The sequence below is a fragment of the Numida meleagris genome, chromosome 3 (assembly GCF_002078875.1).
Source record: "Numida meleagris isolate 19003 breed g44 Domestic line chromosome 3, NumMel1.0, whole genome shotgun sequence".
Lineage (NCBI taxonomy): Eukaryota > Metazoa > Chordata > Aves > Galliformes > Numididae > Numida > Numida meleagris.
The window spans coordinates 70,891,097-70,912,834 of NC_034411.1; the positions used below are offsets into that span (position 1 = coordinate 70,891,097).

The following is a 21,738-nucleotide window of genomic DNA, read 5'->3' on the forward strand; positions in this document are numbered from 1 at the left end:
TCATTGCGTAGTTAAAATAAATAGAAAATATATACTGTCAATTTTTTGACAGGAGGGCAAAAAGCAGCTATATAACTTTTCTTTTGTTAGAAACTCCAAAAAAGCCTCTATTAGGACATTAATGAGTAGGTACAGTACTTTGCAATTCAGTTAGGTAGTTCTGTTAGGTGTTCTAAAATGGCAGTTTTTCTTTACTTCATTCTGCATTCGTTACCTTTGTGGATATTTAATTAATATGGATTTTCAGGAAGTCTGATTAGAGATTGAATCTGTAGCTTATGAGGAATATAAAACCTTGAATAATTTAATTTAATGGTCTCTTTTCTAAACCTACAGTTCAGAAGACATTACCCTTCAAGCTACCCAAAAGGCTTTTATTTTGTGATAAAATAAATATATTCACATAAATTACAAATGGAAAAAATACCTCATATTGTAAAAGTCTTACTTGCAAGCTTTATATTTTAGAAAGATTATTCTCATTCCAAACAAGAATTTGTATGCATACATACCAAGAGGATTTTGTGGAGAACTTTGCCAGTTGTGTCACAGAATAGACTCTGCTGACCAAATTATAGTTCTGAGGATGCTTCTGTTGAGAATTCTTACTTGCAGAGACAGTGGATCTCCCTGTCAGTAGGAGACTCAACTACTGCTCTGGCTACACAGACAGACATGTTCCCCTCAGCCCCAAGGATGCTGCCAGTGATAACCACATAGACTGGTGCGCAGCTTCTTTCTGCAGCAGTGAGAAAGTTCTTAGCTCACATTTCAACATGAATGGTAGCACAGAATATAATTTTCAGCACCTGCTTAATGATTTTGCTGTTTGCTGTGATTACCAAGCAACTGTTGCTTAGAAATTGATTCTCAAAATAATGAAAATACATTTTAAAATCAATTTGAAATACAACCCAGAGCTGTTTCAAACCAGCGGTGTTTTGATTACAAAAAGAAAAGTAGGAACTGTGAAAAATGAAAATGTGAGTTATCAACTTCTTTAGTTTTACTATGTTTCTGTGAGCTAACTAGGGTAGGATATCTGTAGAAGGTCATCTCTAATACTGAGTCAATCCAGTGAATGTATTTATTTCATTAACTTTATTTTCTTATTCTCTAATGGAAAAATCAATGTAGAAAAGTTTATATGGGTATATAAATATATAAATATAGTATATTTGGGTGAATATTTTTGAATATTTCACTAGCTGTTGTTTTCAAACAAACACCTGATTTTGATAAGTAGCCTATGTAAATATTAAAATGCTGCTATTTTAGCAATAAAGTCTAATTACAGTAAATACGTATACTTTTAATGTTTCAGAAAAGAAAAATAATTACTCTGAAGCTAATTACAATGCTTAAATGTATTTTATACTTTTTTTTTTTTCAGAATGCTGATGAGTACACGGATCTGCCTGTGAGACACAATGAAGACCAAATGAACAGTGAACTGGCAAAACATCTTCCAATTGAAGTCAATCCTCATTCATTTGACAGCTCACACACAAAAACACACCTCCTGCTGCAAGCCCACTTCAGTCATGCCATGTTGCCTTGTCCAGATTATGCAACTGATACAAAGACAGTGCTGGACCAAGCAATTAGAATATGTCAGGTATAGTAATGAATTTCAGTGTTTAAGTCCTGTTGGTTTTTTACTGTTAGTATGTTGTAATATTTTGAATATTGAAAAATCTGTAGCTTGTGAAAAGATATGTCTTCTGTTTCCCAATAATCACAGAATCAAAGAGCATTCTTTTAAACACAGATTTAGAAACAATCTGGAGGCTTGTGACTTTTATAGCTGTACAGAAATTTTATGCCAGAAAACTAAACTGACCATGCAGAGTACTGGTAGCAAGCAGTCACATGCATAGTTGCACGCCTCAAAAGAATTTTAAAGCAGCGATTTAGGTTTGCAATAGATTACTACAGTATCTGAAATGCACAATTACAGCTACAGTGGGAAGAAGGCTGAGCTCTAGCTGATGCAGAGAACAGGCTGGCTCTCTGCTTCTGCAAAAGATGAGTAATAGTATTTATTCTCTCTAGCAGAGCTGAACAGGGACTCACTCACAGGTTCTTGAAGAACAGAAGGTCTTCAGCAAACTGTTTCTTATCTTTCTCAGTTCCATATTTGTAAAATAGAGGTAGTAATTCTTTCCTCCCATCATTTTTGTTTGCCCGTATTTTAATATCCTCAATGATCTACGTGTCATCTACAACCATGACGTTCTGATCTTATTTGAAGATTTTATTTTGGGAACCATAATCACTCAGAAAAACAATCTAAGGCATTCAACAGTTCATTTAAATTGATGTAAAATTCAGAATATTGTTCCATACAGTACCTTGGCACTCAGGCCTTTTGTTAACTGATAAATAATGTTATGTATACAGTCGTCTTTAAAAAAAAAAAAGAAAGTTCCTGCTTTCAAAGAAAAAGAAAAACATGCAAGCACATTTGTATTTTGAAGTTGGTGCATGGTTTAAATCTTTTGGGAGAATATTTGTTCCATCTTATTAGTCACGCTTTCCAAACAGAGGTTAAAGTTCCCAGAATCTAAGCAATAGACAGGGTTACACTTTCAATACTGGTTGTTACCTTTTTCCTTAGCACTGACCTGCTGATGAACTCTAGGTCAACAGAGGTGGAAAAAAAGATGTTAGTTGTGAGAAAAGGAACTGAACCATGGAGGGCTCCACTGATAAACACATCCAGTGGATGATGTTCTGTGTGCATGTGAACACATGGTGCTCATACGCCTCCAAGAGTAAAATTCAACAGTGAGACAGGATTGGTTTTTGAAATATGTTGAGTTTCTGTTTATTTACATACAAAATACTTTAGGTGTTAAGGTTGTATAGCTAACCTTCCAATGGTGACCTGAACATAAACTGTTGTTTTTGCTGGCGGGTATGTGAGCAAAAGGCAGACCTCCTGTGTCAGCACTGCATTTCTATTCCAAGAAAGTAAGGTCTTTTTAAGAGCTTTTACAAGTGGCTGTTTTCTCGGCACATGCGGAGGGCCTCCATTCCAGGTCCCCTGCAGAGCGGATTTGCCATCTTCAGTCACTATATATAAGCAAACCACTTTCCACCACAGGTAACAAACTTTTCCACTCTCCTGTGCTGTCTTCACCTAAATCACCCTTCTCTGCCCTGCTGCCTTTCACTTCCCACCCACTGCCTGATTCTACTGGTGTCCTCTGAGCCTCTTTCTTTGCCACTGACTTCAGGCTGGGTAGAGTTAATGGTCAGTCAGAAAACAATGATAATAGCATCAGGTAAAAGTAGCTGATGGATTTCCTAAAGTCACCAACTAAAACTGGCAAAATCCAGTGGAGTTATTTAATCTGCAGTAGTTGTTCAGAATTTTCACTTTTTCTATGGGATCTTTTATTCCAGTAGATATCAGATTTGGAAATGTTATTTACTAATTAGTTCTTGTTCATGTTCCGTATAAGGAATGGGCTTCTATTCTAACTTAACTGCAAAACCGAACATGACATTTATTGGAGAGTTGCTGACAAAGCCTCCATATCGAACATCCACGTGTGCCCTATGCATAACTGAGGAACAAATGTCAGAATTATTGCAATTCAAAATATTTGTAATGTACTGTCTTTCATCATTCACCACTCTTCTCCTCAGTATATATACATAAAGCTCTGAAACAAGATCATTGTAATTACACACACAAAAAGAATTATCCATAATGTAAAAAAATTAATTTATGAAATAACAAACGTTTAAGATTTTAAAAAGCCCTATGTAGGAATCCCATCCACATTCCTTCTCCTCTGAGGACAGGGCTCTTGAACAGGATTGCTTAAACATTGTGTATATATGATATCTACACATATCAATTACATGCGTATATATATGTGTGTGTATGGGTATGATACATGTGTGTAAAATATATAATGTATTGGAATTCTTGAGCATGTTTGTTGGCTATAGTAAAACCCATAAGGAACTAACAGTGATCAGCTGCTTTAGTGTAGCCAAGTCCTGCCACACTTCCAAGAACATAAAGTTCGTGTTACTGGAGTCTCTTTCTGTGAAGGCAACTGGAGAGACTAACAGGTTTTTATGTGCCAGTGGTAAGATTCCACTCTCTTCTAATAAAAAAGGCATGCAACCACTGTTAAATTACTTTTGCTGAGTTTTCTGTTATATTTTTATATTAGAATTGTGTTGATCTATGCTCATAATTAAACATAGAAGTCATGAGCTATGAAGTCACAACTAAGGGCAAAAAGAGTATATTGCCACGATGACTCAGCATTAACAGAATTTGAGGAGCCATGGAGTTGACCCAATAGAGGAATGTAATTGTTACCACAGAAAATTGAAGAATCACAGTCTGTTACATTTCTCCTATAGTTAAAATTTGTTTTGTGTAGATAATAGTTTGTTACAGCAAGATAAAATTTGGTATCTATTTACACAGGATGAAATACAGAATTCTTTCCCTTTTATTGCAGAAATATGAGGAATAGCAATATGTAACCTTCTGGAAGGTGAATGCTGCCCTACTTCCACACCCAACTTTTCAATGAAGCTGAAAAGCTTGAGTGAAAAGCTAAAGGGTTTGTTAATCACTGATGAGCTGCCATAGATAAAGTGCAGAAGGTTCCTATGGCTCCAAAAAATCTGCCACTACTTCCTATGTGATCTTGGGCAAGTCACTTAATGTCTGTTTGTCTCAGCTGCCTTTAATAGAGTTACAGGAAACAGCGTATTCTCTTCAGTCCTAGCATGCTGTCTGTATTATTTTTATTGAGAAGAGAGAGAGATGTCAGTAGGATAGTGCTAAGCACATCAGCTGTTGCTCAAATTCAAACAATTCTCCACTTGTAGAAGAACATGAAAGAAAAAGAATAAAAATTCTCATGAAATGGGCTGTTTTATATTTTTGTAGAATAAAATTATTAATGTAAAGACAATACCCCATCTTCTTTCCCATCTCTGATTTAGAATTATGTGAAATTGACTAAATCTAATCTCTTTTTTACTTCTTTTGTCAAGCCTTTTGTGACTGTGTATTCAGCGATCAGCTCTTATTCTGCTGTTCTATTGCCTGTATTTGCATTAATTGAAATAGATAATTGAGGTAGTAATACCTCCAGTTTCAGATTCAGCAAGGAATATTATGAAATAAATGTGACAGTTGCTGGCTTTGCATTGGGATTGGCCACAAGCCTCCACTTGTAGTATAATCGTTGATAAAATATTTTAATATTGCCAGGAGTAGAACTGCCATGGAGCCCAGACTTAACCTTTAAGAAGTGTTTACCTATGGATGTGTTAAACGCATCTCAGTAGGGTACCTGTGCACGGAGAGAAGATGGACAGGAAGGCAGGTTCTGCACTGCACAGTGAAGTGCAGTCTGTATGGGAAACATGCACATCCCCAAAACGAGGCCCACTTAGCTCTGCTGCTGATGGCCGGCCTTTTCCAGGCGTGTTACCCCTCTGGAGACATGAAATAAAAAGCTCTTCAGATCAGGCACTGCATTTCTTTTTAACTGGACAATGATATGCTTAGCATCCCTTTACTCATTCTATAATAGGTAAAGTAAGGAAGTTCTTTCTGGTCATTTAAATTGAAGGTTTTGATGCAATTCTGAGTATCATCTTTGTTGTTCATGTTTAGAGTTTGCAAATATTGCACAGCTATGCTGCTCAATTCAGCTGTCTTAAGAGCTAGTTTATGGATTAGGAGTTTTTTACTCAGGCAGTGGTGAGGGAATGGCACAGGCTGCCCAGGGGAGGTGTCAATGTCCCATCCCTGGAGGCATTCAAGGCCAGGCTGGATGCAGCCTGATCTAGTGGTTGGCAACCCTGTCCACGGCAGGGGTTTGGAACTGAATGATCTTTAAAGTCCCTTCCAACCCAAGCCATTCCACGATTCTGTGATTCTACAATCCTATGGATGAAATATTTAAGGTAGTAAACTGCAGGCAGTTCTTGGCTGTTGGTGGGAGCTGTATCTGCAGTCCCCCGCAGAAGTTGCTTTCTGCCCATGCAAACAGCTGCAAACAGCAGAGGTGCCTGAGCTGCAGTTCCCAGGCTATGTGAATGAGAATGTCACTCCACACTGGACTTCCCATTCTCCCCAGACATCCTCAGTTCCTAACAGCCACTAAAACTGTTGGCCTGGGGAGCCATGCCCCTTGGGTCATTTGTTTTCCTGCCTGCAAAGAAATGGAGAAGATCCTAAGTACACTCTGAGCTCTTGTGTTGTCGCCTGTTATTGCAGGCATACCAATGTCTAGCTGAAAGTAAAAAAATTACAGAAATGGCATGGTCTGTGGTTGCATATGCAAGATTTGTGCAGAAGTGCTCAGGCAAAGATGTAATTGCTTTGTTTAATAAATGCATTTGCAACTATAAGTAAGTGGTCAGCTTAATTGAGAGAAGGGAAGACAGTCAAATCAACTCCATAGTGCAGAAGAGTATTCAGAAGCAAGTGAAGAGCAGAGGCCAATGTCTCTTTAGCTCCTACACATATTCTTTGTGTACATGTGATTCCAGTGATTGTACCACATCTGCAGTTTTACTTAAATGCTAGTTGGTTTCAAGGTTAGATTGCTGTTATTCCACGTCAGGAGGATGAAAATAATAGAGTAACCAAAAAACGTATGGAGCATATACTGGAAATGATACTCATTTATAGATAATAACAGCAATGAATAGCTTTGTCGTGATAGTGCCTGGACATAGGAAATGCTGAGACAGAAATACTTGCTGCCTACTTTTGTTTTATAGGTATGTATGAGGAGGTGAAGGGGAGGCTGCCTTTGTCACAGAGGTGCTGGGGATTTTGCTCACTGCAGATAATTTTGGAAGCATCTTGGTGACAGTTTAATGATGATTTGGTGTTGCTTATATATAATCCCTCCCCCACCCATGACAAACCTTTTCCCAGTTGGGGCTGGAGGAAATGAGTAATGCTTAACCCATTTGTGTGATCAATTCACTTAAGCAGCTACTGTGAAATGTTAATCACAACTTTAATTTGTACTGCATTAGCATTTTGATTAACTTGTAGGCTTGCTAGCACACTTGAAGCACTTTTACTCGTAGTTACAGCTCGGAAATGACTTTTTGATTAATTAAGTTTGTTAGACAGCAGCTGAGCTTCCTGAATGCTAACCTTACGGGGCTAAAAGTTCAGGAGAAAGTTACTGGGAATAACTGTTGCTGTTGAAAAGGATTCTAGTGAATGCACTCAAAAAAATTTAATTATTGACAAAATACTACATTACTACTTTGAGACTGAATTTAAACTTTCAAGAGGGCAGATTCATCATGAGAAAGATACTGTGTATTATTCACAAGCTTGGTAGACTTGCGTAAGCTGTGGAACAAATGCTATCTGTAAGGCATTGTTTAGGATGAGGAAACAGGGACTTCTTGCCAAAGAAGAGACTTTTCTCAAAAAACATTTTATCATATTTACAGTTCACTAGTCTAGTATAGAATATCAATTTATTAATTAGTAATTTGAAAATAAATTGGATATTGGAACTCAACAAGTTCTGAACGTGTTGGGTTATGCCCTACCAAGTTTATATTGCTAGTATCACATTCCACAGCTGCTGTTATCTCTGTAATACTATCAAAAAAAATCAGTAAGAGCCAAAGGGTTGCACTCCACTAAATGTAGAAAGTAAGTGATTTGTCCTTTCCCTGATTCTGATCATACTAATATGTTACTGTGGAGGCTAAAGGATGAATACCGGGATAGGAATCTTACAAAGCAGCTAGGAAGGTCATAATTTGCATTCGTCAGTGAGACCTTTATGGTGATGGGAGAATGAAGAATTAGTCTCTCATAGTGGGTAGCAGAGCATAGGGAAGAGGGAGCTGAATGTGCTTGTTCAAAAATAAAGTGAAGAGAGGCAAGATCCAGAGGACAGTATAAAAGGAGTGCCCAACTAGGATCAATTATAGCTTATTCACTATTGCTCTGATAAAATAAAAGGTTTTTTTTTTTTTTTCCTGTAGGCTGAAACTGAACAGCTGAATGATTTTGGTATTGATTTGAAAGAACTCCTCCTCCCTTCCCTCTCCTCCCCTCAGTTAATACATTTCTAAAAAGATACTGGACTAGAGCTCTGAAGTGCAATAGATACCTGTTGTACCAATCTGTTACACAGTGACCTTAAGATCCTCCATAAGACTTCTTCAAATAAATTCCAACTTTTAGTCTGTTCATTTGTTGCTTCTGGGCTATATAATTGAAGCATCATAATCATGGTTTAGGTAAAAACATGAAACTTGTAGTGCATGAAATGCTTTAACATCTGGGAAAATATTTTACTTGTATTAGTATGATCTCAAATCACATGTGATCATAATATAATGTTACATATTGGAAGGATTCCTAGGTTTGAAGCATGTGGAAAAAAGATGTATCATTCTTTATTAGTGATTTTCAGGAAAATGAGTAAAATGGGAAGATTTTTGCATATTGTTATCTGGAAATATTTTTCATATAAACTTTGTAGTCCTAAGTGGTTGTAGTTAGGCACAGTTCTAATGATTTTAATAGATCTATGGATTTAAACCGTTATTTGTAAGAGAAGACTAGTCCTAGGCAACAAAACTTATATTGTCGTAGAGTGAAGAAAGGGATGGGGATATTTTGATTATTTCATATTGGAATACTGTACACAATAAATTTGGGTATAAAAATAGATGTAAAATCCAATCAGCCTTACCTCTCTCTTTTGATATAACTGCAATCAGTTTGAAGTATTTCAGACTTACAGAGCTTATTTCATTTAAATATTAGTTTCATTTCTCAAAGCATCACTGGAGAATAAGATTAGTATTTGTCTGAGAATGTGTTGGATTTATTTTATGTAAACTTTCAAGTCTAAGGTGAATGTGGTTCTGCCTAGAGCAGTATATACAATAGTACAGAAGCCTTCAATTTCCTGAATGAAGGCGCACAAGAAAGTGCCATAGCCTATGATGCACTGGTACAAAAAGTAAAATGAACATTTAAACAGTGGAAAAATTTGAGCTGTGTATCTCACCCTAAGTATTTGTGAAGTTGTAGCTCCCACCCACCAAAACATTACCACAAATGGCATCATTATAGACAGTTCATTTTTAGCAGGTGTAATTCTCAGCCACATTGTCATTCCTTAAGTTAGCTTAGCCTTTGTATCCAGAGCAGATCTCATTGTTCATTTAGCTTTGTTGCCACTTTCCTTAAATATAATTTAGCCACAAAATATTGACATTTATATACACAATGTTTACATTTATACTTACAGTATGTAAGTAGATTGCTTAGTATATTCGGAGCTATATGACAGGTGAGTTCAATATGAAAAAGAATAAACTACTCCAAGCAGTATACAGTTTCTTTTAAGATGCAAGCTGTATCATTTTAACACTTCAATAACTTATCTTAAAGAAAAAAAGCTATTTAAGTCATTTGATAAGATCAGAAATTCTGCTAGTTGTGCAGTCTCTGGTCCCCTGCCACCCACCCAGTCATACAAGAGTGATCCAGAATGTCTGGCTTTCAAATGAAGGATGTGAAAGTAATACTAAAAACAGCATTACAGCTTTGCAAAAAGTTTCTAAAATAGAAGATTTGCAATTAGGATGTTTCTGTTGCTAGACAAATCTCCTAAAGAAGGGAGGAAAGAGTGTTAATTAGGGAACAATTTAGTATTTGGTTTTTTTTAAACACATATTCAGAGTGCTTAAAAAGAACAGAAAAAAAGAACATTTACTGTCACTTCTCTTCCTTGCCATACATGCACCTCTCCTACACTCTGCCTCCTTCTTTGCTTTCCCTCAAGACAGCATCACTCAAATTCCAAGCATCAATAATAACACTGGATAAAAAGAGGCAGACTGTAAAAATTCAGATTCATTTTAGACCAGAGAGTTATTTTTAAAAGTTCAGTAGTTGAACTAACCGCTGCTCTCAAAAATAAGATGATGGAAAACAGATAATAGATGTTGAGGGTTTCCTACTTATGGACCCCTGGTATGAGGAAAGACATAGGCAAGATATTCTGATCCAGACATTTTGACATTCAGTTCTGACTATCATCAAAATGAAAATCTTTGCCATACCTGATAAAGTATGTCTTTCATTTATTGAGCTTCAGCATTTTCATTCTTGCCCTACCATGGTTTACAGCAAGTTGCTTCTCTTGACAGTACGCGTCAAGTAATTTTTGATAATGATGGTTAAAATGTGAAAGGACTCATTTAATAATTGCTGTTATTGCTTCATGGTTGTCAGAGCATGACTCTGTAAAGTCTTAAAAGCTAAAACTTGATTCTTTCATCAATACCCATCTCAGTATAAGCCTCTGGTTTTGTTTTCCTAAGTGCAGGAAGAGGCCAAAATAAGATGATGGTAAACATTTTTCATTTTATCAGGCGATATATCCCTTGACTATTTCTGTCTACTCCATCATTTCAAACTTAAATTAAAAAGCTGTTGACATAGAGTGCTTTGTTTTTAATTGTTGATTTACTAAAATTTATCATTTTCTTCTGTAAGTAAAAGCATTTTTATAGTTTTATCTTGTCTCACTTATACTCATTTGTCCCCTTCTTTGTTCTATTTTACTTTTTTTCTCTATGATGAAATTATCCTGCGTAAGAAATTCTGAAGGTAGTTAAGTAGATCACCAATTTGTGCCCTTTTAAGTTTAGAACAATATTCTTAATCCGTTCCAAACAAATTTCTATAAAAACAACAACAGGAAAAAAAAAAAAAAGCACTAACTTGGCGGGAGGACAATAACTAACTTATTACCTTGAGTTTATAGGAATTCCAGTGATTACTTGAGCATCTGTGTGTTTTACACTTAGCAGAAAAAGAAGTGTGTGTAGGTTTCCAAGGCAGTAGATGAAACAAGCCAACTTTACCATTGTTCTGACTTTTTCACAATGTCACTGTCTTGGATTTCACATCCAGATAGAGATGCTGTGAATAAATTCTATGGGTGAAGAAGCATAAAATAAGGAGGAAAAGAGGATTTGCCATGTGGATTCATTATAACAATGTGGAACACAGAATCTCACACACACAGGCTTTCCTTACTCCCTACGGGATATCTATCTGCAGGCCTCTATCAATTTCTAGGAGATTTTCTATCTGAAAGGATCCTCCAGTTAATTTCAGTGTATAGCTTGTTTTAGATTTATTTTTCTCTTACGTCTTCTCTCTTCCTTTTCCCCTTTTCAAGCCTCTATTAAAAAGGTGGGGGTAGGGGAAAAGATTAAAAGAAAAAACAGAAAACAATGAAAACAGTGTGGTACGTGTATCCTCAGAGGCATTTTATGAAACCACCACTGCTTTATGCTAACTAAATATACAGCTTACTCTTTTCTTGCTGCTCATAAAAAAGATATCTCTTCACCTGTTGTTACTAATGTATATGCAACAGTTTCATGACTGAGGAACATGATGTTTCAGGCTATTTCAGAATAGCAGAAGGGCAAGAGTGAGAATCAGTAAGTTGGAAACAGGAGGAAGGTAAAATTCTGCCTGAGCACCAGGCTCAGAGAGGCACTGACAGAACCATATGTGGAGGATTTGATATCTTTCAAAATTTGGAAGTTGACTCATCCTGTAAATTTGAAAGAAGGACTTGTCCTGTATGTTTAAAATATTAGATTCACTCTGAACAACTCTGAGAACAATTCTATCTTCATCTGACTAAAAATTGTGCAAGCCACTACACACATCTATAACCCATGAAACTGCTCCTTTCAAGTGTGATTTCTAGCATAATCTTGTTTTCTGATTTTTAACAATGATCATACCTGGAAATTACCTCAACCAGCCAAGAAAACTATCACTGTTGGTCTGAGAAGTGCTATTTCGGTAACTAGGAATGTGTATTTCAGACTGCTGTGGCTGTTCCTCCAAAAAAAAAGACAAATGTTACATCTAGATCGTTATTAGCTGAAAGGCACTTTACTTTATCCATAATTCAAAAGAAATATGACATCATTTGTGTAATTCAAGTCAACACGTTAAATATTTTTTTCTAAGTGTCACTGATCTTATCACCCTGATCTGAAATAAAACCTGTTGAAATTGCATTATAAACTGCTAAAACAAACTGTGCGATGGGCCATGACTGAAACTAACTTGTGTCTCTAAACTCAGCATTTCTTCAGAATCAGTGTAATTTAATTGAAATAGCTGTGCGTGTGTAAACAACTCCTTTGTTTAAAGAAGATTTCACTGTTTAGATTGCCTTAAGTAAATCCTGCCTTTTGTTTGTCTGTAAAACATTTGATTAAACATAAAGATTTACATAGACAGCTCCTCATCATTACTCTAGTATCTGTAAAATAAGTTAAAATGATGCAGATATGTGCCATCTAAGGAAATATCAAACAATATAATTTATCTTGAGAAGAAAAGCCCATGGAAACATAATCCTAGTCCTGAAATCAAACTACAGTTTGACTAAAGAAGACAGTACTTAAAGAAGTGTGGAAACTCTTCAGTATACCAGACTGTGTTCTAGCTTTCTTGAAAAAATAATTTTCCAGTATTTTAATCAAACTGCAAATTTACTATATGGCAAACCTCTTTTAAATATGTGACTTTCCACTGAGTTAGAGAGCTGGAGTATGAAGATCCAAGGTTTATTGTTATGACAGTGGTATCAAACAACAAAATTAGCAGGAGAAGTAGCATATAACGTAATTCTCTTCACCAGGTTATGCTCCTATAAATTATATTAATGGTTTTAAAGTACTGTAGACAGTGTGAAAATATACCATTTATTCAAATAACTGCATACTCTATTTAAAAAAAACTGTGTTGAAGACAAAAGCTCATGTTCAGTTTGTTCTTCTGTGGAAGAACTCTTAAATTCTCCTTCAGACTAATCAAATAGAATTTTATTCTGGTTTTTTTTTCTTTAAAAAGCAGCATTTTTTTTCATATCATTAATTGGCAGAGTTAGATTTTTATGCAGCTAATGATACATATGGTATACCTTTTGCTTGCATTGTCTATAGCACAGCCTCTAGAAGTATAAATGTTACAGAAACTCACAAGGCATTAAAGACAGGATGACCACTAGCAGTTTTGAAGTGTGATGTGTAGCTGGACAGGGCTTTTTTTATTTGTTTGCTTCCTTGGTTTTTTATGTTACTTGGGAAGGCCTTTCGGATTCAGGATAGAGACACCAAAAGAGAGACAGCCAGACATTCCTCATTCTCAAGACAGCTGTATATAATACAAAAATTGAAATTATTTCTGACCAATCTTATTCAACTTACAAAATATGTTAGCGATTTTGTAATCTTCAGTGTTGAACAAAATCTTGATATGCCCATTAAGCTAAGTGTTAGGTTTCTGTCTGCTCCCATTCAGGAGATATTTATTTAAGTCCTTAGGTTTAAAATGGGAGTAATAACAACTGCGACTGGTATAATTACACTATTCTCGTAAAACTCTTCTGCTGAAATATAACCCAGTACTACAGTTAATTGTAACTTCTTCCTTTACAGTGAACTTTTGGATTTATTCTTTTCATTCTGAGTGGGATTATGTAACAAAGAGACTGCTTTTAAGGAAAAGGCCCACTTTCTGTTCCCAAACCCCAAAAAACATGGTGTAAATCACTCACCTTTTCAAGGGTTAGAGTTGATGGTCGTGCAAGTTCTAATCCATGTTTATTCAAGATTAATTCAAACTGATCTCCCATCAGTAGGAGTTGAAGGAAATTCCTCCATTGAAAGCCTAGAAATTCTTGTTTGTTAAACATTAAATAAATGTTCTTACTTATATGAACCAGGTACACAATTACACTTGCATTTTCTTTTTTTATATATGTCACATTTGATTAGGCAATGCTGGATGTTGCAGCTCATCATGGCTGGCTGGTGGCTGCTCTGAATATAACCAACCTGGTGCAGATGGTGGTTCAGGGCAGATGGATACGTGACTCTTCCCTGCTTACTGTGCCCAATATAGAAGCACAACACCTTTATCTTTTTCAGTAAGTAACACCTCTAAGCATTTGCAAGTTTTCAATTTCATTAAAATCTGGCTGCTGGTAGTGTTTGAATTTCATTGTTGTGCCCAAGAATGTTCTAATGAACAGAACAGAAACAAAACTCATAATAATGATTATGATGATTATTATTATTATGTAATCACACCGATTCTTTCCCAAGTAATGTTTTTGTTTTGAATGTTCATTGATTAATTAACCTTCACATATTATTTTGAGAACCATGATTCGAGAGAAATGAACAAGAGGTCACTGGAAGAGTTCCAAGTTCTAACAGATGTAACTCTATATATTAGTTACCTCTTTATTTTAATCCATTGTAAAAATATATTGTACCCATTATAATATCATAGATAATGCTGAGTTCTGTTGATGTCTAGATGATTCAATAATTAATGCTGCCCAAAAATAAGTGACAAGCATTTGATAACAGACACCAGCATCAAGTTTTACCACGAAAACTACTGAAAATAAATGTTTGCTTTTCTTACCTGGACCTGTCTTTTGCTTTCTGTATCAGGAAGTGGAGCCAAGGAAAAAGGAAGAGTGTGCATGGAGGTTACCAAGGTCCTATTGAGTGTCTTCCTGAACTTATGGCTGCCTGCGAAGGAAAAGAAAATGTGTTTGCTTCAATTGTGGACAGTGAATTGCAAAGAGCACACATTTCGCAGGTAATGCTTCCTATCAGTGGTCATTATCAGTAAGATTGGAAAGGAAGAGTAGTTGGGAAAAGAAATACTCTCTTCCCTTCAGTAAATAATGTGATTTTCTGTATAAAATGCAATGCATTCATTGCTCTAATTTCAAATCACTGCTGGTTTTACAGAGGTTCTTCTCAGACTGTTTTCTCTTATTCTCTGTTAACCAGTAATATTGTCTGGTTTATGGCTGGTATTAACACATCTCCTTGCTCTAAAGATGCTTGTCTAGGTAGTACAATCTGCTTAGTGTTATCCAGCTTTTTAGAGCCAGCTATGCTCTAGGAATCATGCATTGCAAATGTCATCGTAGCTGGTTTCTGAAGTGGTCTGTCAAACACCTTATTTTCTGAGAATACCCTTAGTAAAAGATTCAGCAGTTGTTTTCTATTTGAAACAGAAAAAGCTGATGAAATTTTCACATTTCACAGTGGGGAGAAAAAATGTCGAGTCTGCTCCAGAGTCTTATTTTCATTTGTTTTTTCAAGCAGTTTCCAGCAAAGGACAGCTATATTCTATAGAATTCTTCACATTCCTCACATAATAAGGCTATTGCTTTTAAATAAATATATGAAAGAAGAAAACTCCAAATTATTTTTATATGAATACTTAAAAGGACAGCAGTATGTCCTGTGTTTGACTGTTCAGCTTCAGTTAAACATTTCACTGGTTTACAAACAAGAAGAGAAGTATTTAAATGTCAATAACAGACAGCTGCATTTGTAACTAAATTACCATCAAAATTCTGAATTAAGAAAATGTATTAACATCAAAACAAGGCTTCATCTAACAACAGATTTCTAACATAATACACATTGATTTCAGTCCAACTTTTAGATGTGATAAAAAATTAGAACATTGTTATAATTAGTTCAGGGAGAACTCAGAAGTAAACTTACTTAATTTATTTGCATAAATTGCCATTCTGTTATCTTTAAAAGCAAATGCAAATTGGTTCTGTCTGATATGATGATGGTTATTTGGCTCAAAAGTGCTTCAATTTGCGTAGCAATCTGGTGTCGTCTCTGCAGCGAGGCGATCCCAGGTAACATACAAATCCTGAATTATTCCAGAAATTAGTATGTTTAAAGCATCAATTTAAGTGCTAATTGCAGTAGTAATGAGAAAAAGCAGTACTACTGTGAGATTTGCATCTACTGCCCCATCAGTATGCCTGGAGCGGCTGCTGACTGGCAGAGGATTTGGCTGCTAATTAAATAATTGTATGCATGGCAGTGTTCTCGTCTGATTCAATAGATGAAGATTAATCCTCAGATAAATATGTTTGGCTGGTATTGAAATGTCTTAGCAGTTTCTTCAAAAATAGCTTGTGTGTATGTGGTATGTATGTTCACACTGTGAATGACTCTGTGCCTCTGTATGCCTATGTTTGTAAATACAGATGCATATAAGAGGAAAAAACATAGTGCCTCAGCATCATATAAGGAGAAAGTTTCATTTCTGTCACTTGGGAATGGCCATACTGGTTATAGCAAAGTCAAGACTGTGTTACACATGTCATTGAAAATGTGAAACTTTTATACAAACGTTTCCTATTATTTGTGGCATTTTTTGCAGGAAAAATCTATTGTAATACCTTCCGCATAATTAAAATGTATATTGAGAATGCCTGTTGAGTGTCTTCATATGAAAAGTCTTTAAATGTGAATTTAAATAGGGGCCAACCTAGAGAAAATACCTCCAATAAAGAAATTACATAGTCTCTATATTGAAAAAATATGAAATTACAGACTTAAGCCTAGCATTCTGAAACCAGACCTTAACAAAGTCAAACAAAGTGGTAACTACACCACAAAAATGCCTAAAACATTCTTTTACTAATAAACCTTTTACTTCTCATTCTCAATCGCAGTATGTTGAACCTGTATCAAAAACCTGTTACTAGCATGAAAATGGTAAAAAAAAAAAAAAAATTAAAAAAAAAAAATAAAAGCAGTTTGAGCTTTATAAATTTGGGGAAGACGGGAAATTGGAAAAAAAATCACATTTGGAAAGAAGAAAATATTTTTTAAGCAGATCGGTAATTAATTTTTAAGTAACAGCTCTTGAGGCTGCTTATGGATTTGGAATATTAGGCTAAGTCCAGGGGAGGCAGTTTATTGGAAAAATTGTTAATGATGTTATCAAATGTTCATGAAGAATTTCTAGCATGATTAGGATTTGAATCAATGGGTTTGGTGGCTGAAGGCATGTAGTGTATATATATGCACATATTGGATGCACTGATGCAATTAAAGGGAGAGAGTATATGCTTACATCATCGTACAGTAAAAAATAGAAAATAAAAAAATAAAGAAGTTAAATGGTCACTAAATACCTAAGTGATGTGGGAGCCTGAGTTTAATTTTCTAAATACTAGTTATAAACCTAAACCTCACTAAAAAGTGAGCTAGGTTTTAAAAGCTGACAGCCTAAATTCAAAAACAATTTAGGCTGTAACTCTGTAACAACTCGTGTTTCTTTCAGTGATTCATTCATAACGATATCTGTTTAACAACACTTTTTCAGTTTCTAAGTCCCTTACGCAGTCACCTTGTAGAATACTAACCTGATATTTATATTATCAAAAGAGAAAAGAAGAAATCTCAAGATTGAAAGACTGTTGTCTCTGCTCTAATATTAGGTGCTTTTACTCTGGAAGTGTCTGTGTTTCTACAATCTCATTTTTTCATTTTCGTCTGCTACTACTTGAGTTCTTTCCTCAATTAAAAAAAAAAAAAAAAAACATGGCTTTATTTTCTCCAAATTGCATGGGTGATAAAAAGGAAGTCTGTTGTCAGCAGTACCTCTATGGTCATGGAGCACTGACTTTACCTTTAATTTTCAAAAACATAAGCCCGGGAGAGTTAAGTATTACAACTACCTTCTAATCCAATTAAAAAGTTATTCAGAGTTGCTATATTTTGTTTGCACTGTCAAATGTACATGAGAACATGATAACCTTCGACACATAAAATGTGTTGGCATTGTACAGTATTAATAGGACCGGATCAGAGTCTTCAATGGAGCAACAGGTAGTACCACAAAAGGAGTTAATACAGAATTACCTCTGCTGAAATTAAACTTTGTTCTAATGTAATTGTAACAGGCTACATCCTGCAAGATGGTAAGCTTAGAAGTTTTCCAGATAAATGATATCTGAAATACAACAGAAGGGGTGATCACTGGGCTGATGTAGAACATGGTACCTCCACTGAAACAGCAATACTCTGCTTTGGTGCACAGAGAATTTCATACAGTAGTGAAGTTCCTGCAGTAAACTCAGTCTTAAAAACCTTTACATTAAACAGAAAACCATTTGCCAGTTAGGATGTAACTACACAAGTAATCTCATCCAGTGTGATCTGCTGGAGGTGAATTTCTTATGGTCTTGTGTGCTAACTGTAGCAAAATCTTGGCAAAAAACTAAGAACATCCTTCTCCTTCAAGGTGCTGCCTTTTATTCCCATTTTTTTTCTTTCAGACTTGGGACAGAAGGGGAGATATCTTTTCCCTTAATCTTATAGCTCTTATCTTCTCTCTGTTATAATTTTCCTGCCCTTTCTAAGCTAACGCTTAATGCATTGCATCAGTATAATTTATCGGTGTCTTGTTTTACACTGCCACTCCATGAGCGCTCACAGCTGGCCCTCCCCATCTTCTCCATTGAATGGACACAGCTGTTCATGCAGCACAGAAGAGGGACGAAGGAAAGAGATTAGTTTTAGCTTAAATCAGTTTTCTCATTTAGTTTGGCCAGGCTATGGTAATGCAGCCATTTTAATCCAACATAAGTCTGCGCTGCAGCTGAAATGGGCAGCTCTGCCCTCCCGGTGCCACTTTCACCTCTCCTGACCCAGCTCACCGCACAGCTGCACAAATGCTGCGGATGGATCGAGTGAGGAGGTGGGAAGGAGCATCTAGGGACAAGGAGAGGAGGGCTCACATCAACCCTCTCGCTGACTGTCAAAATGGCCTGCAGCCAAGCAGCTATGTGAATGCTTGTGCCAGCAGGGGAGAGGTAGGAGCACTTCATTCAGTAGCACTGAAGATTCATGCTTATTCAGAGTGCTCACAGGATTAGGGAATATGCTTCCACAATCAGCTTTAGGCTGATCTAAGTTCATGCCGTTGCCAAAATGATTAGCAAGTTCATCCATCTAGCTGCACAACCACAGTATGGCACTGGGGACGGAGGGGGGACAGCTAGCTGACATGAAGGGCATGGGAGGAAGGCATACACTCCCTTTCCCCATGGTAGCGCAATCTTAGGTCTACTTGCTCTGGCTGCTGTATCCCTAATTATGTATTGACGTATACCGTTATTGTAAATCTAAATCTTGATAGCAGTGTCTCCAGAAAGCAAAATTAATTTTTCATAGAATCACAGAATGTTCCAACCGCCTTGACAGTGGCATGGTTGCCAACCACTAGATCAGGTTATCCAAGATGCCCCTCAAGCCTGGCCTGGTACACCTCCAGGGATGGAATATCCACAGCTTCTCTGGGCAGCTTGTTCCAGTGGCTCACCACCCTCAGTGTAAAAAAAATTCCACCTGACATCTAACTTGCATCTCCTCTCTTTTAGCTTATAGCCATACCCCTTGTCCTAACACAATCAGACCATGCAAAAAGTTGGTCTTCCTTTTATTAGGGCTCTAGGCCTTTCACCTCAGAAAAAGTAATCAGAGATGCATCAAACAAAATCCTAATGAAAATAGATCTTGTTGAAACACAAGATGGTCAAAATGATACATTTTATATATATATATGTATGTATGTAAAATTTAGCCTTTTTCTAAATAAAACATTTCAGTTCCATGACAGTATTGCCCATGTGACTATGCCTACCCTCTTCATTCCCACAAGATCCCATTTTGACATTTGCTGGCTCTTGAGCAAGATCAATATTCTTCTTCCCTTGTTCTCCTTCCTGCCCTTTACCTAGCTTTTTATAGGTTATTTTGAAAACATCAGTGAAGTGCTCATCCCTGCTTTGTTTGGGGGTTAGAGGAGGAAAAGGGCAAGACAGAGTGTGGTGGCTGGTTTTTTTGTTCATTTTTCTTCCGGTGCCTACCTCATCTATCTTCTTCACCCAGAGAGAGGCCACAAATCACTGCTTCCATTCCACAGCAAAGTTTGCTATTTCTTCTTCCTAAAAAATTTTGAGTGACTATTGTGAATTTAATAAGTGAAGGCCTACATTGCTTCCTTCCGTTTTTGTCACAACTTCTCAGAGGTGCTTCTGCTTGTCTGATGAAGACAACATGGGAGATTGATAGGGCTGCATTTTCTGGGTACTTCATGAATGTGAGGTTGAAGAAACTGTCATGTTCACCTATGTGAAGTGTGTGCCTCTAGCAGCAGTTCTCAGTACACGGATGAAAGTTGAGGGCCTGTTGCAATTCATAAGAAATGACAGACTTAAGATTCCTCAGGAGGATTAAAAGAAGAAGGGTTCATGAAGATAGATGGAAGAAAATCTTAAGAAAAAAAAAAAAGACAGGATAACTTTGGATATGCAGTTGAATTTTTGGTTAATTATCTGAACTGATCCTCTGAACTCTCTGAGGTTTGCCCATTGCTAATTAGAACTGCAGTGTCTTGTTCTTTATGGGTTATGCTAAGGAAGTTTAATTTAAAACTTAATTATACTAGTTTTTAAGTGGCTTATAGGAAAAAAAATACTTTAATCGGAAGCAGTAAAGAATTTTTCCTGTGTTCAGACATCAGTAATCTTAGTGAGGCATGTCTAATGTGCTTGAGAAGTTTCACATTTGTTTTATTTGCTTAGAAGTAATTAGAGCGATAGGTTGAGGAAAAGTATTTTATGATTCTAAGAGTCATGCTGTTAAGTATAATATTCCTATACAAATAAATTATTCTTGGTGTAGAATAAATATACTGGGTGCACATTGAATTGTTATTATTATAATGAGTGTCATCTGAATTGTATGGATCATCTTCTAATCCACGGGGATCTGATTTTTCCTACAGGCTTGGAATTTCTTGTCCCGTTTGCCAATTCTAAACGTTAGCCTGAGCATTAAGGGTTGTTGGGATGACCCAGCTCAGCCACAGAATGAAGTGCCTGTTCCCTCTTTGACAACAGACACACGAGATGACAAAAGATGGATCAAATTACATGCTGATCAAGAATATGTGCTCCAGATACATCTGCAGAGAACCCAGATGGGGTATCAGGTACGTGAATTTATCATTTCCTTCAACAAGTGCACAAGTTTCCAATAATCAATTGATGTTATCAGTAATGCTTTACACAGCAAAGCAATTTTTTTTATGGTGCAAGTGTTATGTAAATTGTAAACACTTTCAAAGGCTTTCTGTATTAGTAGTGAAGCAGATTTTGCAGTAGGTTAATAGATTCTTTAGAAAAAATTCTAGGCAAATTAAAGAAAATGAAAAAAATCTGTGATTTTTTTTTTTTTTTAAACCAGGAACTCATGCTTGGGTACTATAAAGTAATAATAGTGGGTACAATAACTTTGCGGGCAGTATTTAAGTACTTGCCATCCCTGAATTCCTACTTCTCGTATTCTTACATATCCTGTTTCCCAAACCAATTTGTAAGTGATTCTGTGATACTCCCATGTACTGCATACCTGTAAATACATACATACCCATAGCTATTAATATGTTTTTACTTGTAACACATCCTCACCCCTTTACAGAAGATATTCTCCTCATATTCTCTTCATATTTTATATATTCACCATAGCTTCAAGGGGAGACATTCTCATTTGTAGGGAAAAAAAAAAAAAAAAAGGTTTAGAGCTCCTTTGTAAGCCCTTCTAGTTGCTGTTCCAGTTACTGAGACAGCCTTCCTAACCAGAAGACACTGAAAGAGTGAGGGAAGCAGGAGTATTTCTTTTAGTGATCACTGTTTTATAAACCTCTCCCAGAATTTGAGCCCTCTTTTGTAAGAAACAGGTGTATCAAACTGTTGCAGAAGCTTCATTGCTATAGTGGTACTTTCT

At 36.2% G+C, this 21,738-nt stretch overlaps 1 protein-coding gene across 5 annotated transcripts in view; it reads left to right on the top strand.

Moving 5' to 3' along the window:
• ASCC3 (activating signal cointegrator 1 complex subunit 3) overlaps positions 1-21,738 on the top strand; it is a 261,190-nt gene that overhangs the window by 238,139 nt on the left and 1,313 nt on the right. For all 5 annotated transcript variants that reach the window (XM_021390450.1, XM_021390449.1, XM_021390448.1 and 2 more), the window contains 4 exons: positions 1,394-1,618; positions 13,876-14,027; positions 14,563-14,713; positions 20,738-20,944. In XM_021390450.1, the coding sequence (XP_021246125.1) occupies positions 1,394-1,618; positions 13,876-14,027; positions 14,563-14,713; positions 20,738-20,944 (735 nt within the window). The remainder of the gene's footprint in view (positions 1-1,393; positions 1,619-13,875; positions 14,028-14,562; positions 14,714-20,737; positions 20,945-21,738) is intronic.